A 22,516-nucleotide genomic window follows, 5' to 3' on the forward strand; every position below is an offset into this window, starting at 1 on the left:
CGAACTAGACTCCCTGAATATAGGTGACAATGGTGCAGCAGGGACAATATATGAGGCCACTGGCAGTGGGCCCAAGATCTAACTCTAATGCACAAACTTACTGGAGCCCATTATATAGGGATAGAGATACCTTGCTCAATCTAGACACTGGGAAGGGAATGAGGAAGAGGAGGTGCCTTGGTCCTGCCTCAACCAGATAGTGGGGCAGACTTAGTAGGGAAGGCTGTACCCTCTCCAAGGAGCAGATGGAAAGTGGAGTGAAGGAAGTGAGGGAATCAAGACTAAAAGAGGGAGCCAGGCATTGGTGATGCACGCCTTTAATCCCAGCATTCGGGAGGCAGAGGCAAGCGGATCTCTGTTGAGTTCAAGGCCAGCCTGGTCTACACAGCGAGTTCCAGGACAGCCTCCAAAGCAATACAGAGAAACCCTGTCGAGAGAGAGAGAGAGAGAGAGAGAGAGAGAGAGAGAGAGAGAGAGAGAGAGAGGGAGGGAGGGAGGGAGGGAGGGAGGGAGGGAGGGAGGGAGGGAGGGAGGGAGGGACGGAGGGAGGGAGGGACGGAGGGAGGGAGGGACGGAGGGAAGGAGGGACGGAGGGAAGGAGGGACGGAGGGAGGGATAGAGAGGGGGAGGGAGGGAGAACTGGGATTGGGATATAAAAAATAAATTAATAAATTTCAAAAGGGAAAAGAGGGCTAATTTATACTAAAGTCAGGCCAAAAGATAAGCATTTGATAATCAATGCATAGGCCATTAATTACCACCATTATCATTACTATTATTTGGGATTTAGTTTTCTAGGCTAGGTCTTGCCATTTAGCTCAGGCAGTCCTCAAAGCCAATACCCAACTTAGCTTAAGTAGTCACAAGCCCCAGATTTTTATTTGCTCATTTTGTTTTTGTTTTTTCAGACAGGGTTTCTCTCTGCAGCTTTGGTGCCTGTCCAGGAACTCACTTTGTAGATCAGGCTGGCCTCAAACTCATAGAAATCCTCCTGCCTCTGCCTCCCAAATGCTGAGATTAAAGGCATGCACTACCACCACCAAGCTATTATATTTGCCCCCCCCCCTTTTTCTTCTGAGACAATCTTGCTACATGGCCCAGACTAGACTCAAATTGCCAACCTCTTGCCTTCAATTTCTGAATGCTAGGATTACAGACCTGCATCACCATGTCCGTGTAACCAAGTAGTAACTGGCTACAAGGAAGAGATTTTTTAAAAGATGATCTATACAACCTGACAGATGGTAGTCTCATTCAATGACAAAAAAACCACTATGAGAACCAGATGGATTTTGCAGATAATTCAAGTTATAAAGACATGAATTTTGTCAGAACAAAAAGAATTGAAGAGCGAAGGCCTATACTATACTCATTCTGAACACGTCTCTAAACACTATAGGCTTTGAGAGCTGTTTAAATTACCTTTTTCCCCTTTCTGTATAGAACATAGGAGCAAAATAAGTAAGTCTTTGGTTTTTACCTATATAAAAAGCCATTCTTTAATACAGTTCTATTGGGCCAATCTTGGAAACAAAAATCACAAAACACTACTAAAAAAAAATCTCCTTCTGGGCTGAAGAGATGGCTCAGTCAGGAAAGTACCTGCCATACAAGCATGAAGACCCTGAAGTTGGACCCTGAAGCTCATATAAAAATGCCACCAGGTGTAACAGTGAACAATTTACCAGCACTGAGGAGGCAGAGACAGGCAGAAGACTCACAGGATTGCTATGAGCACCAGGTCCCAGAGAGAGAATGCACCTCAATCAAAACTGTGGACAGAGAGCACCTTAGAAACAAGCAAGGTAGTGCTATGAATCCCACACACATGTATTAGCCTGAACACACCCATACACACGTAACAACAAATTCACTTTCTTTTTTCTCATATGGAATTTTTGTTTATACCTATAGGCAAGAGTTATTTAATCTTTGGTACAAGATTGGTAGCATCCCACATTATAAACAGGAACACACCAAACACTGGGAGAGTAATAGTATAAATACTGCCTCAGTAATACACACATGAGATAGTCTTTAAATAATAATAGTAAAAAAATGAACTTTCATCATGAGCTAAAAAACTTTTCTTCTTACATTGATAAAAGCAATCAAAAAAAGCCAGGTGGTGTTGGCACCAAACGAAAGCTTTTAGAAATCTTTTTTGTTCTGTAGACCATGCTGGCCTAGAAAGAATAGAAATCCACCTGTCTCTGCTTCCCAAGTGCTGGGATAAAAGGCATGAACCACCATTGCCCACCACAACTGGTTAGTTAACCTATGTCAGTAGTCCTAGTATTTTGGAGGGAGACAGGAGGGACAGGAGTTCAGGATGACCCCTGTATACATAGCAAGTTCAAAGCCAGCATGGGCTACATGAAACCCATTCAAAAAATCTGAAACAAAGATAAATAAAATACTGAATGGAAAAAAATTGCCAGAATCTTATATTTACTTAGCAGTGAATGACTATATTAATATTCCAAACAGAAAAATTATTTAGTTTGCCTCACCAATTTAACAAATACATTTGTGGATATAAACAGTGTGCTACTGATACAAAAGGCCTAGACAACTTCCATTAGTAAGTTATCTGATCCTTGAAAATGTTCGCTATCTTGTGAAGAACTCTGACAGGAAAATTTTCAAAAGAACAAACTACGGATTGTTCAAGTTCAGTCTCGGTTTATAACAGTCTCATGAATCACTGTTTGCTAGGGTGAACAACAGAGGTGCTCTCAACATCTAGGATCACTAGTAAGTACCCATAACATGCATACAGGAAATGAAAGAAAATGATTATTTCCTAAGGCAAACTGCCCAATGGTTATTCTGAGACATTGTTGCCATTGTTAGGAGATTAAGCCCCCAGTCTTGCAAACATTAGGTAAGCGCTCTACCAATGAGGTATAACTTACAGTCCCCAAACACTGGTTTTGAGTGACTCAGAGGACAACTATGAGATGGAATAATTTGAGGTACAAAGTATCAATTCCATTCACCTTCATTTAGAGAAGTTTTTGAAATTGTTGACAGAGAGCTTTTAAGTGACCACAATAATTTGGGGTGTATCTTGGCTTAAATCTGAACAAAACATTTTATACCACTGCTTACAGGGCTCAGACACAGATATTTTTGACACAGTGCTCATATTTCAATGTTTTTCCTTGTGTTTCAATCATGTTTATGTGATCACTCTCTCACACACATTTATGTGATCACATACTCTCCCCCCCTCACGTGCGCGTGCACGCACGCGCGCGCGCACACACACACACACACACACACACACACACACAGGATAGCTCTAAGTATTACTATTTCAAGGTAACTTTTTTTGGCTAAATAACCAACAGTTAATCAGCAAAAAAGGAGCTGGTGTGCATAGGTGCACACATATATCATAAATACTAGACATTTGAAGAATTAGCATTCCCATCAAAAAAATACTTTAATTCCAGCACTTAGAAAGCACAAGCAAGGAAATCTCAGTGAGTACAAGACCAACCTGGTCTATACAGCAAGACTGTGCCCTCAAACCCATCCTTCCAAAACAGCCTACTCATCAGTGTCTAAGAGAGCTCCTTTCCTTGTGACACAAAAATAATACTTTTCCTAATTATGGATAATTTAAGATAGAAATATTTTCAACAGAAAGAGACACCACAATGAAGGCTTCATGAATAATTTATTCCATTTGAAGTTTTGTTTTTTGTTTTTTTTTAAAAAGTATAAACTTTTTCATTTCCTCAATCACAATTTGTACAACTCAGTGTTATGGCATTCGGCAGCAATAGTGTTTGTTCCTTATTCTTTTTCAAAATTTTCTTGTCACGTTAAAAAGAAAAGCAATTGGACCATATTAAATGTCACTGCTAAACAACAACTTAAAAATGCCCCTTCATAAAGTGACCAAGCTATTCTGAGAGGGTTGATGCTGACATGTCCAGTAATGATGTTACAATTTGTAGTTTAAACTCAGTAACTTTAAGGTCCACAAATCCAGTTTACTTTAAAAACTAAAGCTATTTTAAAACTTCAAGAATATTTCAACCTGAGGAGTATTTTAGGTCCCAAATCCAGTTTTTAAATTTATACTCCACAAAAGAGAGAAAAAGAGAGAGAATGAGTGAATACATATATAAAAATTTAAACCACAGTTCTGGGCCCATTAATACACTAAGAGATTCCAAAAGGTAAGATTTTTCCCACTGATTTGGGGAGAATGGGACAAAATAAAAATGTTTGTTAAACACATTTTTCTTAATTTTAATTAAACTAAAATATTAAGAGGAAACCCAGACCAAAATGTCAGTCAAGCAACATTGAATGTCTCAATAGACTAATATGCAATGCCACAGAGGGTAGGAGCAGATTCTACGATGCAATAGCATTTGAAGACTTTCTTTTAACCTATTCAATCGGAACATTCGAAATAATGCAACATAATATTTTGATATTACAGTAATAACATAGTGCTTGATTAAAGATCTGCAAATCTTTGTATTAACACATTAAGTTAAAAAATTACCTCAGAAGGTAAATATGAAGACGAAAGAGAATATTGGAATACAGTAATCTGTGCCATACTGACAATTGAGGACGAATACAGCTGAGGATAGTCTAAGTAGTAAGAGCTTAATTTTAGTGGTTTAAGAAAAGTTTAGAAATATTTAAAAATTACAAGCTATTTTAAAATTTAAGGATTACATATAAGTACACTTGGTGGCCTTCTGGCCAAACAATAAGGTGTACAGAAATGTATTCATACAGTGTTAATTCACAGTCCTGATAACTGAATGGCTTGCATAAGAAAGGTATGGCTAGATGTTTCAGACTGGCTGGAAGCAGACATTATATAACTAATCTTTAAAAATGCTAAAATACTGAACTTTCACCTGCTTTATAATGGATAACTGCACACAAATCAGGCATTAGCATTGAAATGAGGAAGTCAAGGTTTGGGAACTCACTGGGAGAAAGTGTACAATTTTGCTTACCTACTCAAATAAAACAAGTACCCATACTTGTTTGTGACAGTACATTAATAAGTTAGATCTATCATCCTGCACAAAAGGCTTCATTTCTTCTTCTAATGGCTATTTAGTAACATCCTATTTGGGCAAGAACTGATGTGTGAAGAGGAGGAAAAAAAACTTATGAATAAATCTTATATATTTGGGACTAGTTCCTGATTGCCAGGTAAGAAGAATTGTATGCAAGGTTCCTGCATATGGCTACATGAAAGAAACTGCTAGGGAATACTCTTGTTAAATCTATTTTCAAACTGGGGTGTGACTATTATAGGTTAGTAATTTGAAATTGGGATTATAGACTTTTATATGCTTGAATCATTATTGAGCTAAGAAAACAGCAAGGATAGTTTTTAATAGAAATTCCAAATAAGCATCTTTTACCTCAAATCATAAGTTCCCCCCACCAAGAAAAATATAGAACAAAGTATATCAACATAATCTGTGGTGGTGTTAGCATAATTTAAAAACAGAGACCCGATCTTTAAGTTTGTTATCAAAATGTGCTCAACCATTTGGATCACTATTATAGATGTTGAAGGAGTAATTTGAAAACTTTTTACTAATTGTGTTGCTTTATAGAAAACAAGAGTTGGTAATATTTTACATACCCAATTTAAAGAAACACTGTAAGAAAACGGTCTTTATGCAAAGTAACATTAAATGTATACTATTTACAAAACAGGTTTCAGTTAAAAAAAACATACTGAATTATTGAGTTTTGTAAATAAAACTGATTTTGTCATTGTCAACAGTTAATGAATATATAAGTAAGAATTTTGAAAGACTGCTTCCAAGAAAGATAGGTAGACTTGGCGACTGTGAATTCAAGTCAGCAATGCAGGCAGGAGACTAACGGGGCTCTCGTGAGCAGCACTGTAGAAGGATTATTTCAGGGGTAAAGCCTGCATTAAAGCAGTTATCTTGGCATGTGCAAACAAGAAGGGGGAAAGTTGTATTGAGGAAGGGGTGAATTAAAGTCCCTAAAATTCAAGTCCCTTCTTTAGGGAGGTGAGAACCTCCTTGGCATATGCCCTACCTTAATTTGAGCTGTGTAATAGAAAAGTACAGACTCTGGTGTTTGGGACTGCCATCTCCAAACCAAGAAAATTCAATAAATAAAAAAGTCAAAGGGAAACAGTTTAGAAAATGGTTCTTTCACTAGTGGAACAGAGTCTGAATACCAGAATTCACTGAGGATCTATTTACACCACAGTTTGATTGCACACACACTCACGCTTTCACACCCATTCTTAAGCATACTCTCACACACATTCCCAATCTTTAATTTAAAAAAAAAAATAAAACAATCAAGAGTGACTGCTCTTAAAATAATTTGTAAAATGCCTAGAGCTGGGCTAAATTTCAACCTTATAACAGATCCTGCAGATAAATTTCATAATTAGTAATATCCCCATGCCTAAATGTGCCACTGTGAAAACTGAAAAAAATTTAAGCATGTAACATTAAACACCAAAATTAGTTTAAGCATTCAGTAGCAAATTTTTTTTTGTAAAACTAAGTTTCTTTCACTGGAAATGGCCTGAAATATTAGTCATAGCCCTAAACCATAGTACAAAATATAACTGAAGAATTCTCATTTTATTCTAAGTTAATCCACCTAACAATATCACGTATGTATATTGCCATCATGTTATTCTGCAAAGGTGTGATATATAAAATGCTGTAAGACCAGGTACCTTTTCAATTTATAAACACAGTGAACTTCATTACTGTACATGTACTTTGCAACTACAGCTTAGCTGTAAATCTTCCACACACAATGGTATGGACATTATTTCCCCTCTATCCCTGTTAAACTGTACATTGAGACAATACAAATTTACTGTCCAACCCACCCCCTTACAAAAAAATAATACTCTAAAAGCAACCCTACAGCAACTTTTTAATTAAGACGATTACATATATTTTAGACCAATTGCTTTAAAGCAAGAAGGCAGTATAAACCTTCTAGGAAAATTTTTATAAAAGAGGTTAAGAAATATAAGACAATTTATACATTTAAAAACTTACAATAAATAAGAGATGCAGGCATTTTTGAATACTAGATACTATATCCAATACAAGAACATCTTGATGTTCTAAAGCCATATGTTGAAATTCATTGTTCCTCATGTTTCCTCTCCATGCTTTAATATTCTTTAACATGAATGGGTACTATGGCTCATTACTTTTCACAAATACTGTGACTGGAAAAAGAAAAGGTTAATTTTTGCTACGAAAATGTTATAATACGTTTTGAATACTCAGTCATCATCCTAAAGAGCTCACTATAGTCAATGAAAAATAGGGTTATAGCCCCGCCCCCAAGTCAAAACAATATTTGTTGAAGTAATAAGAATTAGATCCCATCACAAATGACTTCCACTGAGAACTGTAACTTAATCCTGCAGCAAAATATCTTTTCTTCCTGTTCTTTCCTTGCGCAATTCCATCAAATGAAGATTACAGCATATTCATGATAAAGTTATATAACTGATTCAGCACCACAAAATGAATTGGGAGACACGAGCGTCTGTCCTGGATTGCAGGGTCACAGGTTAGCCACGAGAGTGCATTGTACTGTTCCAAAACAAACCTGAAAAGCAAATAAACTGTGTAAATCCATCTTTTTCAACAAAGGCTCTGGCAGCACTTTTGAGGTTCAATGTACCAGGGTGTGAGCATGACCAAGATGCTGTTGTTGTGCATGTTACTCTGGCCTCAAACTCACCATGAGGTCAGGCTAGCGTTAAACTCATGGCCCTCCTGCCTCTGCTACCTAAGTACTGTGACTACATTCATCATCACCACAACCATACAAACTCTTCTTTCTTTGCTAAGACTTTCACACCATAACCCAGGCTAGCCGCAATCTCGTGGCAAGCCTTTTGCTTTGGCTTCCTGAGTGGCATCTTGCCTGGCTAAAGTCACTTCATTTGTCGTTTTGTTCCTTTTCTTGTTTTTTGTTGTTTTGTTTTTTAAGATGGGCTAGTCTCAAACTTGTAATGGTTCACCTGTCCTATATCCCCAAATCCAGAGATTATAGGTATGAAACACCAAATACAGATAAAGTTATCTCTTAAAAAAGAGCAGTAAAGACAGATTTAAGAGCACATGGCTTTAATCCTGGCAACCAAGAGACAAGGCTAGTGACTCTCTGTCTAAAACTAGCCTATTCTATTGAGTTCTAGGCCCATCATAACTGTCTCAATAAATAAATAAATGAATAAATATAATAGATAAGGAATAGAGAGATATAACTAAGTTTACCACATTTGAAACTAGCCCAGGATACACAAAACCCTTTCTCAAAAATTGAGAGAAAAAAATCTCAAAATAATAAATAATAATAATAATTTATTCATGCCAGGCAGTGGTCAGGAGGCAGAGGCAGGCGGATCTCTGTGAGTTTGAGGACAGCCTGGTCTACAGAGTTAGTTCCAGGACAGCCCGTAGTCCCAGAGAAACCCTGTCTCAAAAAACACACAAACAAACAAACAAAAATTCATGTTAGAAAATCATCATTCTGGGAATTGAAAAGATGGCTTAGCAGTATGTTCATCCAGAGGACATAGATTCAATTCCCATCAACAACATGGTGGCTCACAACTGTCTGTAACTCTAGTTACCTGGCACCCATGGTAAGACAACCAAGCACATAAAGATATTTTTTTAAAAATTGAAAATAAAATTTAACAGGGTTGGGACTTAAGAGCTCCAATTTACAGTAATTTAATAGGGCTAGGTACTTAAGAGCAATGACTGCTCTTCCAGATTACCAGAATTCACTTCCTAGCACCCACATGACTGCTAACATGTCTGTAACTCCAGCTCCAGGGGATCTGATAACACCTTCTGGCTCCTTTGGTGCAGCATGTACACAGTGCACAGACATGAAAGCAGTCACAACACCCCCCCCCCAAAAATAGTTTTTAAGACATAATAATTCAATGCAGTTTAGCTCAGGGATAGAGCAATTTGCCTAGCATGTCCAAGGCCCTCATGTTTCATCTATATCATGAACGGGGAGGAAAAAAAAAATAAGAGGACCAAAACATCTAAAGTCCCCAACACAAAGTCATCGAAAAGAATTATCCATGGATTCAAAATGAAAGAGCTATAAACTCTTACCCGAGAAAAAGATATTAATAATAATAAACATTCTATTTACTCAAATTGAAACACAGAACACTTTATGTTACAAGAGCTGTACCTGAGGACATCTGAAGTCTGATTTGAGTCAAGTGGGTGGGAGTGTTTACTGTGAAGCAGTTCGTCAGATTGCACTGAAGGCACGTGGAGGTGCAAAGAGGCCTAAAAATATAAGGTAATCAGTCAGTCATGAGAGAAATCAGTTATTTACTTTCAATGTGCTCTCCCAGTGTATTATCCTTGATGGAATTGATTTTATGACAGTGTTACCAGTGGGCATTACTATAAAAATTCATGGTTTTGATGGAAACTTTAATTTAAGATGCAAAATTTATAATGTATCACTCTACAATTTTTACTGAACGGTGTTTTTGTACCATATAGCAATCCCCCCAAAAAATAAATGAATATATAAATAGCTTCCCAGTTATCTTCTAATTTGCCCAAGTGTATAAAGAAAACAATAAAGGAACCACTGAACTGTCTGTCAGGCCTGTGTGTACCCTGTGCCTGGATTACACAGACTTTAGACTATGCAGCTATACTTGGGATCCTAAGCACTAAAAAGCCATCAAGGGAGTAATCCTGCATAATATTTTACTTAGAAAGCTGTAACTTAAATTAATAAAGCTGCCTCAGGATGAACACTTAACAGTCAAAACAATGAGCACATGTCTGCTCACCCATACATTCTCTCTCTCTCTCAATCTCTCTCAATCTCTCTCCCTCTCTCTCCCTCTCTCTCTCAATCTCTCTCTCTCTCTCTCTCTTTCTCCCTCTCTCTCTCTCAATCTCTCTCTCTCTCTCCCTCTCCCTCTCTCTCTCCCTCTCCCTCTCTCTCTCTGGTTTTTCGAGACAGGGTTTCTCTGTATTGTTTTGGAGGCTGGCCTCGAATTCACAGAGGTCCGCCTGCCTCTGCCTCCTGAGTGCTGGGATTAAAGGCGTGTGCCACCAACGCCTGGCTCACCCATACATTTCTTAACAAAGGCCTACAAACAATTGCACACACATTTAGGGATAGCAGTGAGTAGTAGGCATAAGGAATGTGATACTATTCTTCACATTCAATTAAGTAAAATGTAAGTGTATAACAGTATTAGCACTATGACAAAGTGGTGGTGCTCCCCACAGACAATACTTCACAAAGCTTTCTACATTCTATGAAGATGCTTCTTTATATACTTCTGTGTTCTTCATCACAACTGCATACATGTATAAGCTATATAGCATACTCAGGAATGTAACCAAAATATGTATGTTTGAACTACCTATAAATTCTTGATTAATGAATGATACGTTTCACTTGGCAGATAATTACAAACTAAATGGATGCTGACTAAACTATTGTGATAAATGTATTTTTAACCATCTAGCACCTACCAATTTCTCAAGCACAGAGAAATACACCACGTGTATTTCTATAGTACCAAATTAAAATGGGATACATGAAAAACATAAAAGGTGAACAAAATTATGTCAAGTTATACCTTACCTGTGATTCAGAACCAGAAGTCCTAATCTTGTTACACTGTATCTGAGGGTGAATGCTCACTTTACACTATCCTCTCTGCAAATAAATATTGAGTAGAAAAGAATCTGGATAGTCCCTTGGACTTTTCATACCAGTGTTTACTAAACAAAAGTGTGCCCTGAAACACTACGCTCATCAACTACAAATAGGTATTATGTTAAATTTGGAAACTGCTAGATAAGCAAGTTATTTGCTGCTGTTTTTCAAAACTATAGTGTGCATACAGACTATGTGACTGCACTCGGGAGGAGGGAGACAGCATGTGCAGCACTTTCCAAAGTAACAAGGAACTCTTTGTTTAATGGAGGCTTCAAAGATGATTCTGCAGAAAACTCCTTAAAGATGTTCATGTAGTAATAAGATAGGACAGACCAATGAACATCTTGGAGAGGAAAAAGTCACAGAATAAACTTTCTATTAACAGTCAATTCAAGGGCAGGGATAGCTCAAAGTACTTGCTTGGTATTCAAGGGGTGTGTGTTGGTAGGGGGGAGGAGTCAATATACATTATTGGCTATTGTAATCTTTATGAGTGTGCTTACAGAAGTTCATTGTTTAATCTCAAATGGCTTTCACACAATGGAATATGGGCCTTGGGTATCAAGATTTAACTGCATAAAATATCCAAGAAATCTATATGCTCAGGAACTACTAAAACATAATCTCAAGAAATGGAAGCATACAATCTGACCTGAAATGTAAAGAGCCCATTTACAGTGGTTTTATATTGTGTGTGACAGATCTTCATTTACTAGTTTTGAGCAATAATAGCAATGGTAACCAGTGCAGAGAGCTTTCATATCTCATTTTACTTTACTATCTTATAATTCAGATTATAAGATGAATGTTGAAAAAATAAGTATTTATGGGTCTGAGAATCTCACTTCTTAAAAACTCACTAGTTTTTTGTTTATGTTTTACATCACTGGCTCACCTGGAACACAAGGTGTAAACCAGGCTGGCCTCCAATTCCTAGGGAATATTCTTGTCTCTGCCTCCAAAGTGCTAAGATTATAAGTCACAAAGCCCAACCTAGTCACTAGTTGTTTGTTTTCTTGTTTCTGAGACTGGGGTCTCACTATGTAGCTCTGACTGATCTGGAACTCCCTATGCAGACCAGGCTAACCTCAGACTTACAGAGTTCTCCTGCCTTTGGCTCTTGGGTGCTGGGATTAAAGGCATTTGCTATCACATCCATCCTACTTTAATAGTAATTTATACAAAGGAAACTTTTTAAGAGTAGGTACATTTGAAAAAAAAATCAAGTATTACAAAGATTGCTAAATTTTTTAATCCTGAAAATAATGAAATGTAATAGGAGCGCTCTTGATGACTACTACAAATTTATGACTTTAGATGGGTGAGTTTCCTGAATTAAATCAAGTTCAGCTAGAGAATAAAACTAGAAAGAGACACTGTAATATTTCTCAGCTCTAAATTTCTACATTGCAATTAAAATATGACTTAAAAGCAAGAGTTCCAGAAGTCTGACTTAAGCATAATGTTTCAACTTAATATGAATCTTTATAATTACATGTTTCATATTAGAAAATTCTTTTTATGACACCATCTACAGGATTACATACAGCAATGTATTTAAAAACTTTGAATTCAGATGAGTTTTAAAACTATCAACTAGGATTAGTTAGGAATTGCCACAGAAAACAGTAATACCTTAAGAAAAAGGGGACATTGATATTGTGCTTGAGGACATGCTGACCAGAACCAGTCAGGTAATGGACCCGCTTTGGCAGTTGATACAAAGTATCCAAGGGCCAATGGTTGTTGAAGAATATTAGTTACTTCATCATGAGATTCTGTTGAAAGTAGCCGATCAGTACCCTGACCCTTAAAAAGACAAGAAGAGTATTAATTATTCAATATATCCAGATAACAAACATAAATACAAATGACTTAGAATAACTAATCTCATATTATTACTTCAATAAACCACAAAAAATACTAAAAATTATATGGTTATATGTTCATTTACTACTAAGCCTAACCTGGTGACAGGTCAACTATCTCTACCGATCAGAGGCTGAAGTAGGAGGAACAAAACTTCTTTTTCAAGGCTTGCTTGGGCTACAAAGTAAGTTCAAGGCTAGCCCAAACAACTTAACTAAACCATCTCAAAATCTGAGTGCTCAGGATGTAGGTTAACAGCAGCACACTTGTCAAGCATGTGTGAGGTCTAAATTCAATCCTAAGTTTAATTACTAATTAATGCAATAATACCATAAAAACAGTGCATTATGAAACTACAAAACAAAGTATTTCTAAGGTTAAATACAAAATATAAACACTACATTATAACTGGTACTTATATCCTAATAGTGCCTCAACTAATTCCTCAACCCCAATGCAATAGACAAACTCAATTTGCTTTGTTCCCCTTAAACTGTCGATACAATAATGTTAATTTCAATAGTGTTTTGGGAGGCATAGCAGTTCATTACCTTTGGATTGGTCAACAAATATCTCACCATTTATTTTAAGAAAACAGATAAAAGAAAATTGATTCATAATGAAAATGTTCATTATATCACTACCTTAGGCATCAGTAATCCTACTACTGGGGCAAGATAGTAAAAACTTCACCACTCTTTTTATTACTTGAGAATTTTACATAATGTGTTTTCATTTTAGAAGAGGAAGAAGAAGAGGGGGAAAAGGAGGAGGAGAAGGAGGAGGAGAAGGAGGAGGAGGAGGAGAAGGAGGAGGAGGAGGAGGAGGAGGAGGAGGAGGAGGAGGAGGAGGAGGAGGAGGAGGAGGAGGAGGAGGAGGAGGAGGAGGAGAAGGAGAAGGAGGACGACAACGACGACGACGACGACGACAACCAGACATATTGGTGCAATCTCTGCACAGTGGAGGCTCAAACCCAAAAAAAAGAGGTCACAGGCAGGGTATACTTGTGAGACAGAAGTAGGAAGATCCCCGCCCTCCCCCAAAGAACTAATAGCTAAATAAAAGTGCATGAGCTTAGTTGATCTCATCTATTTCCTAATTTCAAAAGGTAAAATGGTATTCTAGTTGATATAATAACCCTAAATGGATAGATGGTATTTACATACACTGAAACTTTTTTAACAGAATTACCTTGCCAGCATCACCTCCATGGGGGTAATGAGAACCTGGAGAATGTACAGGAGATGCAGTTGGAGATGCAGGAAGGATACTAATGATATCAGGATCAAGATCATCTCCTGTATCTAATAAATCAAAGATACCCATTCCATCTGCTCCATCTATAAAGAGAAAAAAATTAATATACAATGATCATTCACAATAAAGTATTAAAATAAATTTTAACCAAAATGGAACTAGCAAGGCATGATGGTATATGCCTGTAATTCCACCACTTAGAAGGCTAAGTGATGAGGACTACTGTGTGTTTAAGGCGAGTCTGGGATAAACAAGCAGTGTGAGCCTTTCTCACAACAACAACAGATGGGATATGTTGATGCAGGACTTTAATCTCAACACTTAGAGACAGTGGCAAGAAGATTTCTATGGGCACCAGATGTGGTGGCGCACACCTTTCATCCCAGCACTTGGGAGGCAGAGGCAGGGGAATTTCTATGAGTTTGAGGCCAGCCTGATCTATAGAGTAAGTTCCAGGACAGCCAAAGATACACAGAGAAACCCCATCTCGAAAAAATGTTAAAGGGGAAAAAATGTTAAGATTTCTGTGAGCTCCAGGCTAGGCAGTGATACATAGGGCCACTCCGTCTCATAAAACAAAACCAACCAAGAAAGACCTTAAAGTAAAATGGATTAATATAAACAATATCATCTGTGTGCCAAGTATTATGCCAACAGTCATATAAAGGATTATGCAGTACCGATCAATCTAAAGAGATTATTCTGGACTTTCCAATGGCCCTGTAATCCTAGGGTTCCTTTTCTTTTTACTTAAATTTTATGATCAATAATAACTCCTCAAAATAAAATTTACAGCATTAATGTCAATGACTAATTGTGATATAATAATATAAAATGGTGCAGCCATTTCCTGGAGCCACTTTAACAAATTATCATGCATTTATTGGGGTAAAATAAACATTTTCCCATGTATGTCTGGAAATCAAAATTCTCAATAATCTGTTTCCTTGTCTTTTCTAGTGACTTGAACTATATGACTTGGCTCGAAGCCTTCAAACAGTTTTTTTTTTTCTATTGGGTATATATACAGCTTTCTCTTTGCTTCCTTATTATATGCTACATTTTATTGAAGTCCCATCTACATAGTTTATGATTAAACTTTCCATCTCAATAGACTTAACTACATCTTCAAAACTCTTTTTTCTTACTTAGGTAAATGTCAGGACATGCTATTCAATACTGAAACTGTCAATATTAAAAAAAAAAAAAAGTCTGGAGTCCAGGTATAGTGAGTGGTATGTAGGCTGGCATTGGTTGTGCACACCTTTAATCCCAGCACTTGGGAAGCAAAGGCAGGCAGATCTTTGTGAGTTCAAGGACAGGCTCCAAAACAATACAGAGAAACCCTGTCTAGAAAAACAGAACAACAACAAAAAATAGTGGTATGTATTCCCAACTAATTGGGAGACTGAAGCAGGAGGGTGGCTTAAGTGTGGGAGTTCTACACTAACCTGAGGAGCACAGCAAGACCTTGTCTCAAAAATACTAAAAAAAAAAAAAAAAGCAAGCAAATACATGGAAAAAACAAACAAACAAACAAACAAAAAAACCCACAAAGCCAGAGTTATACATACATACATGCCTATAAACTCAGCACTTTCAGACTGAAGCAGAAGGATTACTGGGAACTCAAGACTAAAACTGGGCTAAATAGCAAGTCCCAGGGCAGACAGGATACACACAGGAAGATCTTGATTTCAAAATAAAAAAATAGAATTTTTAAGGCTCAATTAACTTACCATTATTAGGATTGAAAGCTAAATCCAAATTTTCAGTGGTGTAAGTAGCTGAAGCTACTTGCACAGAAGCAGAAGTAGGGAACACAAGTATATGAGTACATGATGTATCTTGTGGGGTATTTAGCTGAGGTGTCTGCATATTTAGAGTGGTGCTTCTTCCAAAAACAGAACCAGTTGACACAGAATCTGAAGAGAGACATATTTTTCCTTTTTTGTAAGTGAAGAATTTTATGTAACACTTAAAAACTTAACTGTACAAGCACTAATTAAATCTGACATACACTTAAAATAACTAACCTGGCATGATAACAAAAGAACCTTGGGGTTCCATTGCGACCAAACAAGCACTAAGGATGCTTGGAGAATCTGCAGCAGATATACCACACATCCTACACATGTCTTTGAGCCTTTTGCTAAGAGACTGCAAATTTCGACGACTCAGCAAACAACTCCAATCTGTGGGTATCAAGAGGGGCAGAGGGAGACAATACTAAAAGTAAGTACTCTGTTATGCGATTAACCAAGGGTTAAAATGAAAGAGAAATATATAACAGCTTTTAAGTTAGTGTATTTTCTAATACAGAGGTTATCATGGAACTAGCTCTGTAGATCTGCCTGCCTCTGCCTCCCCAGTGCTGGGATAAAGGTTTGCACCACCACCGCCCAGCATGTTAAAATTCATACATTTAGTGGTACTTGAACTCTTATTCCCTTACTTTCAGTGAATATCACACTAAAGTCATATATTTATATAATGACTTTATACTTGGCTCCTTCTTTAAAATCAAGTTTACTGATAACTTTTAGCACTTTAAAAGAAGATTTATCTTTTTATTTTATATGTATGAGTATGCCGTGCCCACAGAAGGGCATCAGACATACTGAAATTTGTGTTATAAATATTGTGAGCCACCAGACTGAGTGCTGAGAATCCAACCTGGGTCCACTGAAAGAACTCTTAACTGCTGAGCACTTCAGCATTTTATTCAACATGTTACTTAGTATGTTCTGAACCAAATATACATCACCATAAATCAAAGTAAGAAAAACTAGATAAAAGCACAATTTACCTTTTAATTCTCCATGTCCAATCCTACCCAGGCGACCAATTACAACTCTCCATGGTAAGGAACTCATTTGAACAAGTCCTAAGCACCATTCCCAAAGTTTCTGCAGACCAAACCTTCTGGCAGAACCCTTTTTCCGACGAGCCCTATTGAATGAAATGGTTGTAAATATTTCTAAAATTTACATGATGAAATTCAATAAGAGGGTTCAAATGTGTGGCAAATTGGTTCATCAATTTTATTTATTCTGTTTTATTGACTGGTAGGAAGGTATATATACTGGTACCAAGTAACATATTGTATATGATATGCCTATACTTTCATTATGGGGCTATGGTCCCATTTTTAATGCTTCAAACCTTTACAAAAATCAAGTCGCAATACACATATATTTGCCATTCAAGTTCCTAAGTTTTTGATACAGGATCTCTTTAGGCTTACCAAAATGGTTTTAAAGTCCTAAATCCATCCTCCTGCTTTAGCTCCCTGAGTTGTAGGAAACACAGGTATATGATATCATATGGAGCTTCAAGCATGTAGATTGTTTTATTATTCCTAATGTTTTGTAATACCCATTATGGGCCTGAAGAGACAGCTAATTTGCTAACATGCTTTGCTTGTAAGCATCAGAACCTTAGTTCAATCCCCTGAACCTAAGAAAATAAATGTGGTTTTAATCTCAGAGCTGAGGAAGCAGACAGGTGAATCCCTTGAGCTCACTAGCCAGTCAGTCTGGCCTACTTAGCGTAGTCCAGGCTAGAGCACCTGAGGAATGGCAGTTGAGGTCATCCTCTTACCATCACAAACACACATAAATTTTTTAAATTTTTTAAAAAAATACTTTATTTAACTTTATTTAATGTGCATTGGTATAACCACTGAGCCATCTCTTCAGCCCCAATAAATTCTTAAAATGTATTTTGAGGGGCTGGAGAGATGACACAGCAGATAAGAGCACTAGCTGTTCTTCCAGAGGACTCAGGTTTAATTCCCAGCACCCACATGGCAGCTCAACTGTCTGTAACTCCAGTTCCAGGGGATCTGACACCATCTGAATATACATAAAATAAATTTAAATAAAGTATAAATATATACTGATATATGTTTAGCCTAAGAAAAGTTTTTTCACTTTACCTACCAGCAACCTCAATTTACTATAAATACAATTTATTCCAGCAAAAGCTTTTTCTGTCAAGTTTTACAAGCTATGAACAGCTCTCACTACTACAGAGGTTGCATGAACAATGCCATAGACAAGAACCGAAAAAAATGATAAGCTGTCCAATTTTGGCCAACTATTTGTACTAAACCAATCTCTATACCTTAAAAGATAAAGAATACCCAACACAAACTACATTTCTCAGACCAAATAGTATTGTTGTATGTTTTCTAATAAATGTCCTTCACTAGGTAGGCAATCATGTAACACAAGCACTTTGCAAATGAGCAATAGAAGCTAACAGTATATACTATGTTACAAATATATGGCCCAGCCAACGTGCATGCAATATTCATTGCATTCTAACAATCTTATGAGGCAGATGAAACTACTCTTCAGATATTAGACATAAATAAGTCATAGCTCAGTTGCCTTAGTTTTCCCAATATAGAACCAGCAAGAAACCAGTAAGAGGTAATATTTCAAGATAGGCCTCATTATACATTATTATAACTATAATTATAATTTATTTTTGTGTAGAGGAGTGCATATTCTATGGCTCAGATGTAGAGATCAGAGGACAACTTTTGGGAGTTGGCTCTCTCCATTATGTGAGTCCCAGGAGTCAAATGCAATACTGTTAGGCTTGGAGGCAAGCATCTTTTCCCACTGAACCATCTTAATCTTTGTTCCATTTCTACATTTTTTTGAAAGATGTATTTTATTTTATGCATGAGTGTTTTGCTTACAAGTATGTTTGTGAGCCACATGTACGCCTGATTCCTAGAGACCAAAAGAGAAGATTGGATTCCTTAGCCTACAATTATAGAGGATTGTGAACTAGCATGTGGGTACTGGGAATGGAACCCAGTCCTGTACAAAAGCAGCTAGTACTTCTAAGTGCACAGCTTAGCAGATCACACTTTCACGAGTAGGAAAGCTTTCAACATTTTAAGGAAGCTGGAGAGATCGGCTCAGCAGTTAAGAGCAATGGTTGCTATTCCAGAAGACCCAGGTTCAATTCCCATCACCTACATGGCAACCCACACCTGTCTGTCCTCCAGTTCCAGGGCTTCTAACACCTTCATCCAGACATACATGCAGCAAAATGACAGTGCACAAAAAAAAAAAGGTTAAAAGTATTTTTAAAATTATGTATATTGGCCGGGCGGTGGTGGCGCACACCTTTAATCCCAGCACTCGGGAGGCAGAGGCAGTCGGATCTCTGTGAGTTCGAGGACGGGCTGGACCGACAGCCTCCAAAACAATACAGAGAAACCCTGTCTCGTTAAAAAAAATTTTTTATGTATATTAAGGGGGTTTGTACACATAGCACACACAGATGCCGAGCCATGGAAGCCAGAGTTAACAGTTGTTGTGAGCTTCCTGATGTGGATGCTAAGCACCAACTGCATCGAGTCCTCTGGGGAGAGCAGCAAACACTCTAAACTGCTGTACCATCTCTCCAGTACCTAATGTTTCAAATTCTTCATCCAAAATCATCACCACAAGCTATATAACATAAAAGTTAGGAATCTTAGTCTTTTTTTTCTGTATAGCAGATTATGTAGTTCTGTCTGGCCTCAAAGTCAAAATTCCCCTGATTCAATCTCCCAAATGCTGGGATTAAAGGCATGTGTCAACCTGCCTGGCAAAAATTGTTTTTAATTATATAAGCAATAACTATAAAATTTAGATAAAAGTATACATAGAATCTCAACAACTAATATCATAATGTATATAAGTTTCAAATAGTTATCTACTAAGCACAAACTGTATGTTTGTGCATGTGTACATATACTAACATTTCAAATTGGGATGATCATGTTTAAGGAAATATAAGTACCTATTTGGAACATCGATGTTAATAATACATGTTTCTAGAAGCTCTCCATACAGATCTGTGCAAGATGCAAGAATCCACCTTTGATCGTGTGATAAACAGTAGCCCACAAAGAGAACATTGTATTTCTGTCCAGCTTCTCCAAATGTCTCTCCTAACTCTGTTTGTTTGTCCTTAACGGGAGCCAGAATAAAAGGGGGTGTATAAAGTCGAATACACTCAGGCCTCTGCAAAAAAAAAAAAAGAAAAGAAAAAGGAAAAAAGTACTATAGAATATGCAGTCTTAGAACTTGAAATGAGAATAAAACAAAGCATTATTAAATAGTTTTACATAAAATCTTAAAATGTAAGACATTTTAATAACTTTGTCCATGGAAAACATAATACTTACATCAGGACTTTTGAGAGCAGTTTCCATAGCTAAGCCTGGACCAAACCCAGTCAGTGTTTTTACATTAGTTGATGTTGGAAGTGGTCTGCGACACTGAGTAAATGCCGAAAAAGCCAGAGATTTTAAATGCTGGGTGTAGATTTGTCTGTCTTCATGTTTCACAGGTTGTAATAGGTACTGACAAGGAACAATCTACAAGTAAAGTATTACAACTGTTAACAGAGTGACTTACAGCCAGGCGGTGGTGGCGCATGCCTTTAATCCCAGCACTCAGAAGGCAGAGGCAGGCGGATCTCTGTGAGTTCGAGGCTGGGCTGGACCGACAGCCTCGAAAACAACACAGAGAAACCCTGTCTCGTAAAAACAAAAACAAAAACAAAAAAAGAGTGACTTACAACAGAGTACAGAGTAAGTAAGAGAAATCTCTTCAAACAAAATTTCAGCAAATCTAATGAAAAGATTGGCTTAAAAAACTATAGTTTCTATCATACCATGTTTTTAATTTTTATGGTATGTGTATGAGTGTTCTACATATTTATGAGCAGAGCCCAGAAAGAAGCATTGGATTCACTGGGACTGGAATTATGGATGGCTGTGAGCCTCCACATGGGTGTTGGAAACTGAACACTGGTCTTGTGAAGGACAGCCCTTAAAAACTGAGCCATCTCTCTCACAATTATTACATAGGTTTTAATATAGAGGCAATTTATTTGGACCCTAAACTAAAGGACCACCTAGAAAGCATTTATATTTTCTATGCACCAAAATCATATTTATTAAGACTTGAGCCAGGCAGAGCCAGGTGGTGCATGAGACAGGCAGATCAGATCTCTGTGAGTTCAAGGCCGGCCTGGTCTACAGAGCAAGTGCCAGTAAAGGCTCCAAAGCTACATAGAGAAGGCCTGTCTCAAAAAAAACAAAAACAAAACAAGAAACAACAAAAAAAACATTCTAGTATAATATTTAAATAAGGTCAATACAACCTGTCTTTTGTTTGTTTTTGAAGACAGAGTTACTCTGTGTAGTAATGGCTGTCCTGAAACTCACTTTGTAAACCAGGCTGGCCTCAATCTCACAGAGATCCACCTGCCTCTGCTTCCTGAGTGCAGAAATTAAAGATGTGCACCGTCACACCCAGAATATAACCTGTCCTTTAACAAAATAATTCTGAATACAGAAAAGTACCTCTGAAAGTTCTAAAACATCAAATCCTTACCTGTACAGAAACAGTACTCTTGATATGAGGAGGAAGAGTCTGAACCATTTCCAGGAAGCAACGAAGTAGCCCCAAAGTCCATACATTAGAAGAGTTAGTGCTCTCATCTTTATTTTCATATGAAAAAGGATCAATCATATAAACAACAATTGCAGGTGGGTAGGTAATTGCATGTGAATCACCATCTGTAGGAATTCCCACTTTATCACGATCCATTGTGCTAAATAGAAATAGAAGAGAAAGTGGCATTTAATTTCCCTGGGATAGCACCAAAGCAAATCCTTCTCCTTTACTGGTGCAAGATATCAGAAAACCTCTCTGAAAATCAGAACACTACCTTCCTTCCAAAGAGAACCATAGCTCCACAAATACTTTTCACATTTCACACCATTTGAAATAGGAGGCTTTGTGCTTTTAAAAGAAAGATGAGGCCGGGCCGTGGTGGCGCACGCCTTTAATGCCAGCACTCAGGAGGCAGAGGCAGGTGGATCTCTGTGAGTTCCCAGCCTGGTCTACAAGAGCTAATTCCAGCCAGGACAGCCTCCAAAGCCACAGAGAAACCCTGTCTCAAAAAACAAAACAAAACGAAAAAAAGAAAGACTTCTTAAACAGCTTAGCAGTAAAGAGATTAAACTGAGACAAAGGTGTGTCTAACAGCCATCTCAGAAAATGGCCCAGCTTCAATCCTGCCAGAAACAGAGTTAATCCAGAAAGAAGCCGGGTTTATCTGTTCCATGTTCTGGTGCATTTTCAGACTGGACACATTAATTTCAGAAGTTTAGTGGTGAATAAGCATCATTCTTTGATAACTAATGTGAATTTTCTTTAAATTTCAAATCTATGTAGATATTCAAGATGGGCAAACCAATCCCATTAATAGTTTATTTTTGTACATATTTATGTGTGACTTTTGGAACAACTGCATTCTAGGTAGCTGAAAAATAATCAGGCCCAGACTAGCTGAACCCATAAACTCTGAGAATACATCACAGCACTTTTGTACCTGCTGGGCATTATACCACATTACTTCCACACTACACGCTCAAAGAAATTAGGCCTCCCCTAATCGCAAAGTGATAAATGATAGAGCTGAAATTCAAATTTGTTAACAATCTAAAGCCTCCAAGGCCAGGGCTGAGCTACAGTGCAGTGGGAGACTGCTTGCCTGGCCTATGTAAGGACAAGGGTGAGGCTCCAACAACAAGCACGCATGCACG

General features: G+C 37.5%; 1 protein-coding gene across 1 annotated transcript in view; it reads right to left on the reverse strand.

Annotated features, from left to right (window-relative positions):
* Nucleotides 1-3,669: 3,669 nt before the first annotated feature.
* Nucleotides 3,670-22,516, reverse strand: part of Med13 (mediator complex subunit 13) — a 92,157-nt gene continuing 73,310 nt past the window's right edge. Inside the window, exons 21-30 of the mRNA XM_005076901.4 lie at nucleotides 21,300-21,519; nucleotides 20,084-20,275; nucleotides 19,696-19,919; nucleotides 16,694-16,836; nucleotides 15,921-16,079; nucleotides 15,624-15,809; nucleotides 13,819-13,967; nucleotides 12,394-12,567; nucleotides 9,250-9,350; nucleotides 3,670-7,632 (exon numbers count right to left, since the gene is read on the reverse strand). Of these exons, the coding sequence (XP_005076958.1) occupies nucleotides 7,500-7,632; nucleotides 9,250-9,350; nucleotides 12,394-12,567; nucleotides 13,819-13,967; nucleotides 15,624-15,809; nucleotides 15,921-16,079; nucleotides 16,694-16,836; nucleotides 19,696-19,919; nucleotides 20,084-20,275; nucleotides 21,300-21,519 (1,681 nt within the window). The 3' untranslated portion in view covers nucleotides 3,670-7,499. The remainder of the gene's footprint in view (nucleotides 7,633-9,249; nucleotides 9,351-12,393; nucleotides 12,568-13,818; nucleotides 13,968-15,623; nucleotides 15,810-15,920; nucleotides 16,080-16,693; nucleotides 16,837-19,695; nucleotides 19,920-20,083; nucleotides 20,276-21,299; nucleotides 21,520-22,516) is intronic.

This window comes from Mesocricetus auratus, unplaced genomic scaffold (assembly GCF_017639785.1).
Source record: "Mesocricetus auratus isolate SY011 unplaced genomic scaffold, BCM_Maur_2.0 Super-Scaffold_100007, whole genome shotgun sequence".
In the NCBI taxonomy this organism is placed as follows: Eukaryota; Metazoa; Chordata; class Mammalia; order Rodentia; family Cricetidae; genus Mesocricetus; species Mesocricetus auratus.